The 12027-nt window shown below is 34.4% G+C and overlaps 1 protein-coding gene across 1 annotated transcript; it reads left to right on the top strand.

Moving 5' to 3' along the window:
• The first annotated feature begins 5742 nt into the window (after positions 1 to 5742).
• LOC131927939 (uncharacterized) lies at positions 5743 to 11491 on the top strand. Its single transcript, XM_059283825.1, has 6 exons — positions 5743 to 5808; positions 6519 to 6589; positions 7732 to 7997; positions 9259 to 9505; positions 10200 to 10262; positions 10832 to 11491. Exons 2-6 carry the CDS (start codon positions 6544 to 6546, stop codon positions 10894 to 10896), a joined length of 687 nt encoding a protein of 228 aa, XP_059139808.1. The 5' UTR covers positions 5743 to 5808; positions 6519 to 6543; the 3' UTR covers positions 10897 to 11491.
• The last annotated feature ends 536 nt before the right edge of the window (positions 11492 to 12027 follow it).

Consider the following 12027-nt stretch of genomic DNA (forward strand, 5'->3'; position numbering starts at 1 on the left):
ATTACCTGTTATTTATTACCTGTTTTGTATTACCTGTTATCTATTACCTGTTTTTTATTACCTGTTTTGTATTACCTGTTTTGTTTTACCTGTTATTTATTACATGTTTTGTAATACCTATTTTGTATTACCTGTTTTGTATTACCTGTTTTGTATTACCTGTTTTGTATTACCTGTTTTGTATTACCTGTTTTGTATTACCTGTTATTTATTACCTGTTTTTATTACCTATTTTGTATAACCTGTTTTGTATTACCTTTTATTTATTAACTGTTTTGTATTATCTGTTATTTATTACCTGTTTTGCATTACCTTTTATTTATTACCTGTTTTGTATTACCTGTTGTTTATTACCTGTTTTGTATTACCTGTTTTGTATTACCTGTTATTTATTATCTGTTTTATATTACCTGTTTTGTATTACCTGTTATTTATTACCTGTTTTGTATTACCTGTTTTGTATTACCTGTTTTGTATTACCTGTTTTGTATAACCTGTTACTTATTACCTGTTTTATATTACCTGTTTTGTATTACCAGTTATTTATTACCTGTTTTGTATTACCGTTTATTTATTACCTGTTTTGTATTATCTGTTATTTATTACCTGTTTTATATTACCAGTTTTGTATTACCTGTTCTTTATTACCTGTTTTGAATTACCTATTTTGTATTACCTGTTCTTTATTAGCTGTTATTTATTAACTGTTTTGTATTACCTGTTAATTATTATCTGTTTTGTATTATCTGTTTTGAATTAACTGTCATTTATTACCTGTTTTGTATTACCTGTTATTTATTATCTGTTTTGTATTACCTGTTTTGTATTACCTGTTATTTATTACCTGTTTTGTATTACCTGTTGTTTATTACCTGTTTTGTATTACCTGTTTTGTATTACATGTTATTTATTACCTGTTTTATATTATCTGTTTTGTATTACCTGTTATTTATTACCTGTTTTGTATTACCTGTTTTGTATTACCTGTTTTGTATTACCTGTTTTGTATTACCTGTTACTTATTATCTGTTTTATATTACCTGTTTTGTATTACCAGTTATTTATTACCTGTTTTGTATTACCGTTTATTTATTACCTGTTTTGTATTATCTGTTATTTATTACCTGTTTTATATTACCAGTTTTGTATTACCTGTTCTTTATTACCTGTTTTGAATTACCTTTTTTTGTATTACCTGTTCTTTATTAGCTGTTATTTATTAACTGTTTTGTATTACCTGTTAATTATTATCTGTTTTGTATTATCTGTTTTGAATTAACTGTCATTTATTACCTGTTTTGTATTACCTGTTATTTATTATCTGTTTTGTATTACCTGTTTTGTATTACCTGTTATTTATTACCTGTTTTGTATTACCTGTTATTTATGACCTGTTTTATATCATCTGTTTTGTATTATCTGTTATTTATTATATTTATTACTGTTTTGTATTACCTGTTATTTATTACCTTTTTTGTATTACCTATTTTGTATTATCTCTTTTGTATTACCTGTTATTTATTACCAGTTTTGTATTACCTGTTATTTATTACCTGTTTTGTATTACCTGTTTCTATTACCTGTTTTGTATTACCTGTTATTTATTACCTGTTTTGTATTACCTGTTATTTATTACCTGTTTTGTATTACCTGTTATTTATTACCTTTTTTTATTACCTGTTTTGTATTACCTATTCTTTATTACCTGTTTTGTATTACCTATTTTGTTTTGCCTGATTTTTAGTACCTGTTTTGTATTACCTGTTCTTTATTAGCTGTTATTTATTACATGTTTTGTATTACCTGTTATTTATTACCTTTTTTGTATTACCTATTTTGTATTACCTGTTTTTTATTACCTGTTATTTATTACCTGTTTTGTATTACCTGTTTTGTATTACCTGTTTTGTATTACCTGCTTTGTATTACCTGTTATTTATTACCTGTTTTGATTATCTGTTTCTATTACCTGTTTTGTATTACCTGTTATTTATTACCTGTTTTGTATTACCTGTTATTTATTACCTGTTTTGTATTACCTGTTATTTATTACCTGTTTTATATTACCTGTTTTGTATTACCTGTTCTTTATTACCTGTTTTGTATTACCTATTTTGTATTACCTGTTTTTTATTACCTGTTTTGTATTACCTGCTCTTTATTAGCTGTTATTTATTACCTGTTTAGTATTACCTGTTAATTATTATCTGTTTTGTATTATCTGTTTTGAATTACCTGTTATTGATTACCTGTTTTGTATTACCTGTTATTTATTACCTGTTTTGTATTACCTGTTTTGTATTATCTGTTATTTATTACCTGTTTTGTATTACCTTTAATTTATTACCTGTTTTGAATTACCTGTTATTTATTACCTGTTTTGTATTAACTGTTATTTATTACCTGTTTTGTATTACCTGTTTTGTATTATCTGTTATTTATTACCTGTTTTGTATTACCTGTTTTGTATTACCTGTTTTGTATTACCTGTTTTGTATTACCTGTTTTCTATTACCTGTTTTGTATTACCTGTTTTGTATTACCTGTTATTTATTACCTGTTTTGTATTATCTGATTCTATTACCTGTTTTGTATTACCTGTTATTTATTACCTGTTTTGTATTACCTTTATTTATTACTTGTTTTGTATTACCTGTTATTTATTACCTGTTTTGTATTATCTGTTATTTATTACCTATATTGTATAATCTGTTATTTGTTACCTGTTTTTTATTACCTGTTATTTATTACCTGTTTTGTATTACCTGTTATTTATTACCTGTTTTGTATTATCTTTTTCTATTACCTGTTTTCTGTTACGTGTTTTTTATTACCTGTTTTGTATTACCTGTCATTTATTACCTGTTTTGTATTACCTGTTATCTATTACCTGTTTTGTATTACCTGTTATTTATTACCTGTTTTAAAAAACAGTTATTTTGTCATTTTGTAACAATGTGTGATTAGGGGGGGGTCAGATTGTATTACGTCATGTATTTTCATTTTCATCTGATTTGTTGCAGTACTTTTGCACTTTATATTAGTTTAGTTGTTGTAAACTGTTATTATAATTTATGAATATACCTAATGTACAAAAACGAATCTGACCAGTAGGGTTCCATTAATATTGTTTTTGTCAATCAATCTCGCCTTCTTAGCGCAGGGGCGTACCGACTCATTCCGGTGCTCATGTGAACTTATAATTTTGTGCCTCCCATATATATATATATATATATATATATATATATATATATATATATATATATATATATATATATATCATCACCAGCATCAGCATCAGCATCATTCCAGTAGGCCTCTTGTGGAGCATGGGAACGCTACCACACCTCTCCATAGTACTCAGTTCTGGTCGAACCCTTCACGTTGTGTCCACGACATTCAGGCTGCTTCTGCTTTTCCTAAAGCTGACATTTTTCAAGTTTGTTTTGGCTAACTTTCTTTCGTCTTTCCTTGGGGATTCTAATCTAGTGCATGTCTGGTGATGTTGCTAGTTGGTTTACGCCTGGTGTGTCCAATCCATCGCTGTTTGCGCTTTTGAATTTCTTTGAAAACAGGGCCTTGCCCAGTGTGATGATGCAAGTTTAGGTTATAGAGGTCAAGTAGAAGATAGCCGAAACAGAGCCTAGCGTAGTTAGGTAGACAAATAGATATAGAGGAGCTGACCAGTCACGTGAGAAGGTCAGATGACCAGTGAGGCGTGGGTCAGCAGTTAGAGATAGGTAGCGGTAGAGAACGGTCAGAGATATGTAGAGGTAGGTAGCACTTAGACAAAGGTAGAGCTGGGGAAAGACGTAGAAGTTGAAAATAAATGTAGTGTTAGAGTTTGTCTTGGAAGTGTAGTTGTCGTTAGATAGTGTTAGTAGACAGTTAGATCTTAGGACGTAGTTAGGGTAGGAGTAGGAGATTGATTTGTGTTGAATAACGAAACATTATAGAATATCTTGAATTGGACTTGTAAAGATTTCACATTACTGTACAAGGCGTACGTAAGAAAGGCGTTCCCCGTAGATAATATATATATATATATATATATATATATATATATATATATATATATATATATATATATAATACAAACTTTCTACAACCATGCATTACATTTGGTAGAGCATCGGCCCTCTTCAACCACCACCCTCACACTGGTGGATGTTCTTAACCCCCACCCTCACACCCAGTTTTTCGCCATAGTTCGGAAATGGTAACTTTTTCAGGCCCAATTGCTTTTCAATATGCGGCGAAGGCATCCATTAATGAAAGTCTGAAGTTTGTTGTTATAAGCTTGTGTTGAATCTCCACGTCTCAGAACCATAGAAGGGAACAGATTTCACATTGTTGTTGAACAAACACTCGTATTGTGGAAATCTTAGACAGTGCTCTCAAGGTCTCGGTTGTGTGGAGCGCGTTGAATGCGTACCTTACATTTCTGATGCGGCTATTGATGTCCCCATCTGCTCCCCATCCGTGATTACTATACTTCTTAGATATGTGAAGCGATCCACCTCAGGTATAGCCGTTTCTTGTATCCTTAGTGGGAGCTCCCGTATATTGTTGATTCTCATCACTTTTGTTTTTTTCCAGTTGATCTTCATGCCTGTCTTAAGTACCTGTTCACTCAGTTTGCTTAGCGTGGACTGACATTTTTGTCGATGTTAGAGAAGGCTGATGTCGTCCGCAAAATCTAAACCCGTCAGTTGTTTAGTGAGGGTTTACTGAATTCCAGTTTTTTTTGTTTGAGCTTGATCCAGTTATTGACTGTTGTTAACACACGGACACGTCTTGTGTGTGAACACACGGACACGCCTTGTGAACACACGGACACGCCTTGTGAACACACGGACACTCCTCTTGAACACACAGACACGCCTTGTGAACACACGGACACGCCTTGTGAACACACGGACACGCCTTATAAATACACGGACACGCCTTGTGAACACACGGACACGCCTTATAAATACACGGACATGCTTTGTGAAAACACGGACACGCGTTTACGGGTGATCCGATGCGTAGCTCAACATATAAGACAAACAACCACAAACGGGTTACAAAACACAAGATTCAATAAAACAAAGGCTCGTCAACACTAAAATAATTTAGTGATATTTGAACTATCTACAACTAACACAGTCTATTCTAAACACAAAATAGGCCTACACACGCTGGTACAAAAACTAGGACACAGTGGCTAGTACAGACCTAAACTATACTAACCTTGGGTGAGATCTGAACGAAACTGAGGCAATCACACACATTTTCACACACCTTATATACCCTTACATAAACGAGTACAAAACACACTGCTATCACTCACAGTACGATTGATTATAGATCACAACCTCACTTGGTCCGATCATTTTCAACTAGCAAGGATAAAGAACCTTCTGGACTATAGGAGCAGGCTGGTTTTTTACTTTCTCGTATATACGAAGTATAAAGAAAGTATTGTAATCGTGCAAAAAAAATCGAGATTTTTACAAATCTCGACGTTTTACCCCTCACTGATACGGAAAAACATAATTTTGCAATCTTGTCCGTATGTCTGTGTGTGTGTGTGTGTCCGTGTGTGTGTGTGTGTGTGTAAGCACGATACCTTGAATACCGTTACAGCTAGGTTAATGAACTTTTGTATATAAGTATTATATCAAATGTGTACTTTTTCTACTTTCAATTTTTCGAAAGCCGCTAACTTGAGTACTATTTCAGATAGATGAATGAAATTTTACGTATAAGTAAACGATCTAATTCTCTGCCTTCTTTCAAATTTTGAACAATTTCTGTTTGACCGTAAGTAGTAATTTACTCTATTTTTGATATCTTTAAAAAAACGCATGTGAATTTATAAAGTACTAATATTCCGCACTATTCTACACATTTAGTTTGGCGTTCACGTGGTGCGCGATTCTTTTTACGAGATTCTATTCTATTTTTAAAAGTTTAAGTAATTAAAAATGGATTTAAAATATTGTCTATATACCGAGTTGCCATCCCCAATAGTGTTACATAAGAACATTCGAGAAAGTTTAGGGGAGATCACTCCCGATTTATTGTTATTATTGCTTGTTTTTCTCTATAGCAGAGGTCTCCAAACTACGGCCCGCAGGTCGAATGCGGCCCGCGAAGTCCTCTCATCCGGCCCGCGGAGATCTTTTTGTCTAAGGAAAAATTGTTGTTGGTGATGGTTGAGGAACTTTGCCCAGAGAAATCAAAGACATGCCTGGAAGAAACTGGCCCCCAAACTGAAATTTGAAAGTTAATGTGGCACTCGGTCTAAAAAGTTTGGAGACCCCTGCTCTATAGGTTCAGTCCCCAAGCTCTGATCGGGAAAATACACTACGATCTGGAAATGGGGACGACCCATTTTTTTTTAATTTCTCGCGCATCTTAGACACAGCCAGTCCCGCTCTAAGTAGCCTACTCTCACAAGCACACGTACACATGAACGATGCTAATTTTAAAAAAAATTGCAGCAATTTTTTCACAAGTCTGCTTTACAGCAAGTCACCCATCAGAGTCGGAAGAATGCTGTTCATTGCCTGGATTCTGAGTTCAATGTTTATCCATGCAGGTAAATTAAAACCCTACCCAATATAGTCTTTTTAAAACATATAGTATGACTGTTGGTTTTTTTTAATAAACATAGCGAAAGGAAATTATTATAGCTATAAGAATCAAAGGAATGACCTCAATATTCTTAGATATTTTTTTTATTACACCAGTATAGTAATGCCTCTATTTAGGAATTTGATCCGCTCTAAGATTACTGTTTCTCCCAGACTTTTTTTCTCCGGGGAGGCACTTGGTATTTTCAGGGGGGTGACTAAATTTTTGGGGGGAAGGGGAGTGGACACTGGTAAAAATATGTTTTTTATATAAATTTCATTTCGTTCTGGAGGAGGGCCGTAGACTTTCATGGTGAGAGGGGGAGAGAAGCCTGGAAGAAACTCTCTATGATGGGACGATATGATACATTAGGTTTTCCCGGCTCCAGAAGGTGATTGAAATTCACAATTTAATTTGTCCAAAAAAAAATGTAAATTGTTGATCGAGTACACTGCATACTATATAATCGGTAACGATATAGTGGGGGGGGGGGGGGTAAACGGTGAAAATTGATGATCTGTTGTAAAACGGTAAAAATTGATGATTTGTTGTAAAACGGTGAAAATTGATGATTTGTTTTAAAACGGTGAAAATTGATGATTAGTTGTAAAACAGTGAAAATTGATGATTTGTTGTAAAACGATTAAAATTGATGATTTGTTGTAAAACGGTGAAAATTGATGATTTGCTTTTTTCTACGACTACAATCGTCAACGTCATTTCCCGCTCGTGGCCAAGAAACACGGGGCAGATGAAGTAGAGTTCAGCTGCTTCAGAGACCTTGGTATGTGAAGGGATAATGTGATAGGCACTATACCCAGCCGTTTTTGCTAGGTACCCATCAAAGCTGGGTGGACTTAGTTTCCTTCATTTGAATTCGAACGTCTCTAGATGTCTATCTGTCTACCGCTAGGTCACGCCGTCTACCCATTACAGTACTTACGTCTACAGACATGTAACCCCCTCCCCACCCACCCCCCCCCCCCCCCCGTTGCTACGCCTCTGTATCTCTCACACTATGTGCATAATTAACATCGTATGGATGCTGGGTTTTTTGTGATTTGTCGTTTTAATTGTATTTTTTTTATATCTACATTTTAATTCAAGAAAGCAGGGGCAATGTCAACTCGCTTGAATTCCAACGAGATCATGGAATTATTGCCACGTTAGATGGGTACCTACCCCGCTGTACAGGGTGTGTGGTGTGGGGGAGGGACCCACTCATTATCTATGGACGTATGCATATACCACAGGACACGTTGTACGTATTGGATGAGGCAGTCTTTTTTGCCATGGCTTGTGCGCTTGATTTAGATTCTTCCTACAAAAATTATGACTGCACCAACTATTCCGATCATAATTCCTACACCGTGGTTAGTATTCTGCTTTTCAAATTTTTTTTTCAATAGATTTTGGTTAAAATACATAAGATGTTAAAATTTATTCTATTATCGAACAGCTCAGAAAAAAATACCTCGTTAGTACACCGTCCCTGAGTCCACACAGCTCTGATAGGTACCTAACTCACATTAGGGAAAGTAAAGGCGACTGGGCATAGTGCTGACCACACTATCTCTTCATATGCCGAGGTCACAGAAACAGGTGAACTCTACTTCCCTTGCCCCATAGACCGACAGGTTTGGAAGGGGAACTACGTACTTTTATCTCTAGTAGTTTACAGGAGTACAAGTATTAAAACTCTAGCACCTCATTGTCTACTTGGACAATCTTCAATCCATGACTTCTGTACTACACGGCAATCATTGTCTACTTAGACAATCTTCAATCCATTACAGCTGTGTTACACGGCAATCATTGTCTACTGTGTCAATCTTCAATCCATGACTTCTGTACTACACGGCAATCATTGTCTACTGTGTCAATCTTCAATCCACGACTTCTGTGGTACACGGCAATCATTGTCTAATGTGACAATCTTCAATCCATTACTGCTGTTCTACACGGCAATCATTGTCTACTGCTGTTTATGTCGGGGGGTTTATGTCCAGGGGGTTTTTGACCGGACACCAATGTGACAATCTTCAATCTTCAATCCATGACTGCTGTACTACACGGCAATCATTGTCTACTTAGACAATCTTCAATCCATTACAGCTGTGTAACACGGCAATCATTATCTCCTTTGACAATATTCAATCCATTACAGCTGTGTTACACGGCAATCATTGTCTAATGTGACAATCTTCAATCCATTACAGCTGTGTTACACGGCAATCATTGTCTAATGTGACAATCTTCAATCCATGAGTGCTGTACTACACGGCAATCATTGTCTACTGTGTCAATCTTCAATCATTGTCTCATGTGACAGTGTTTATTCCTTTTCTACTGTTACAATCTTCAACCATTGTCTTGTTTTACAATCTTCAATCATTGTCTTCTTTTACAATCTTCAATCATTATCTACTTATACAATCTTCAATCATTGTCTACTGTTACTGTCTTCAGTCCTTGCCTACGGTTTCAATCTTCAATCATTGTCTACTGTTACACATTTCAATCCTAGTCTACTTTTACAATCTGCGTCTACTGTTACAATCGTCAATCATTGTTTACTGTTACAAACTTCCCACATAAGCACATTGACTTACGAATATGTTTTTTTCTCTTCAGGCTTGCATGTTTAATTATCGAATGTTCCCGCCAAATAGCTGCCAAAAATGGGAAGGTAATCCGAGGTACCAAGATGGCTGCTACTGCGACGACGGAGAACCCAAACTATGGTATGCGTATATACCCGCAAGGCTGTTTAGAAAGACCACGATGACAATACGCTTTATTTACGATGGACGAACTTTCAGACAGCAAAGATGGTTCCCATACAGAGCTAATGATACGCTGTTCGTCAAGGACCTAATTGGTAAACTAACTCATTATGTCATAGTAATCATAGTATATTTATAGTATATCATATATATATATATATATTATAGTGTATCATAGTCATAGTATATCATGGTAATCTGGGAAAACAAATATAGACATCAATCAATTTGCTTTGCAATGCATTTATTTAAGGGTTAAGATGATGAAAATGATAACTATAGCAATAAAGAGTCGGCCTCTGTATTGTATATTAAATATGTTTGGAATTCCCAAACGTTCTACATACAAAAAAAAAACCATGCCTGCTTAATATTTTAACTGATAGGTTACTAAGCAGAGTTTCTTCCACGCATCTCTTCTACCCCCCCCCCCTCCCCCCCCCCCTCCCCGAACGAGATGGAATTGATATAGTAAACATACAGTTTTACTAGTGTGTCCCCCCCCCCCCCCCCGAAAAATGTTGACCGCCCCCGCCCCCTCCCAAAGCCCGGAAAAAAAAGTCTGGAAGAAACACTATTACTAAGAGACAATATTTAAAAAACAAAAACACGTTGTGGTGTCTAGGATATAGTGTGCAGAAAAAGCGCCCCAATGTTTAAGATCTAAGAAATGAAGTACCAATTTTGTTTACATTTAAATGACAACAGTTCTAGCCGGCCGGAAATTGCACATGTGTTCGCTTGTAAAGGCTTATAGCACACGCTGATAAACTGTGTTGATATTTTCAGACCGCGGCCACATAACTCGACCCAATCACAAGTCTACTAACAGATCCGCACGCAGGCTGACAAGTAAGCTGTCAAATTTGATACCACTAAGCCTCCATAACCAAACGTTGATTTCTTATTTTTATTATAGAAAAAATTAGGGCTGGTTTGTCTTCTTCTTCTCTTCTTCGTTCTTAATTGTAGGGGGGATTCCCCTCAACACAATTAAGGATACGTGTCAACTGGTTATGCGCCATAGAGACCGTTGACTCCGATTTCAGCCTGCTTTTCTTTTTGGATTTGCTTCCATAGCCTTTGTCCAACCAAGAACAACCTTTTCGGTTTAACAACCATGAACTTTACCGACTCGACCATGCTGGATTGTATAAGTGCAGATCTTGTCACAACTATAATTGTATATTGGCAGATCTTGTCACAACCTTAATTGTATAAGGGCAGATCTTGTCACAACCTTAATTGTATAAGGACAGATCTTGTCACAACCTGGATTATATAAGCGTAGATTTTGTCACAACCCGGATTGTATAAGTGTAGATATTATCACTACATGGTTGGTTCAATGTAATTTGTCACAACTGCCGTTTTTCACCGTTAATGCAAAACAACATTAATATATTTGTATTTCACCACAGATCTTCTGCTGGAGTTGAGCTCAGTGGTTCTGGCCTTTGGTACCGTGGCTTCTTTCATGACTTAGACTCCGATCCTACTGACCGATGTCCAGTTGGGTGTGGCCGATTAAATATATGAACTAGACATCTCTATGGCATCATAAGATAGAATGACCAAAAGCTCATGTTTATTGTTAGATAATGTTTATAATTATTTTTTAAATATTTTATCAGTAAAATTAAGTTTTTCCCAAACATTATGTCCATTTCTTCAACTCCAAACACAATCTTGGTTAATAGCATAATAAAACACATTTAGTTATTATATATATATTTTTCTCAGTGATAATGGTGTCTTGATGAGCAACTTAAAGGTTTTTAAATATGTAATTACTTATATAATTATCTTTAAAGTTAAGCTAAAACAAAAGATTACTTTAATCTTCAACAAACGTATATAGTTTTGTTAAGTTAAAATAATTAATGATTCGTTCTTTAAGTTTGTAACACTACATGTTTTCGTAAGTTAAATTAAATTAATTTTTTACATGTTCAACTTACAAACGCCGAAGCTCATTATTTTACGTAGGAATTTTCTTAAATACCTGGTGACACACACAGGGTAATGCAAAAGTTATTTGAGCTGGAGTATAATTATATTGAATAAATTGATGAAACGTTTTATTCTTATTTTGTGCTTTTTATTACCAGTTTTTTATTTCCTGTTTTGTATTACCTGTTTTTAATTCCTGTTTTCATTACCTGTTTTTTATTTCTTGTTTTTTATTATCTGTTTTTTATTATCTGTTTTTAATTAGCCGTTTTTTATAACCTGCTTTTTATTACCTGTTATTTATTACCTGTTTTGTATTACCGGTTATTTATTACCTGTTTTGTATTACATATTTTGTATTACCTCTTTTGTATTACCTGTTATTTATTACCTGTTTTGTATTACGTGTTATTTATTACCTGTTTTGTATTACCTGTTTTGTATTACCTGTTATTTATTACCTGTTTTGTATTACCTGTTATTTATTACCTGTTTTGTATTGCCTGTTATTTATTACCTGTTGTGTATTACCTGTTTTGTATTACCTGTTATTTATTACCTGTTATTTATTACATGTTTTGTATTACCTATTTTGTATTACCTGTTTTGTATTACCTGTTATTTATTACCTGTTTTTTATTACCTATTTTGTATTACCTGTTTT

This window comes from Physella acuta, unplaced genomic scaffold (assembly GCF_028476545.2).
Source record: "Physella acuta isolate Inbredline_101_S28 unplaced genomic scaffold, ASM2847654v3 ptg000090l, whole genome shotgun sequence".
Lineage (NCBI taxonomy): Eukaryota > Metazoa > Mollusca > Gastropoda > Physidae > Physella > Physella acuta.

Coding starts and splice junctions, on each gene's coding strand:
- LOC131927939 (XM_059283825.1), top strand. CDS start 6,544: ATGCTGTTCATTGCCTGGATTCTGAGTTCAATGTTTATCCATGCAG. Junction 6,590..7,731: donor TTCAATGTTTATCCATGCAG/GTAAATTAAAAC, acceptor TTTTAATTCAAG/AAAGCAGGGGCAATGTCAAC. Junction 10,263..10,831: donor ATCCGCACGCAGGCTGACAA/GTAAGCTGTCAA, acceptor ATTTCACCACAG/ATCTTCTGCTGGAGTTGAGC.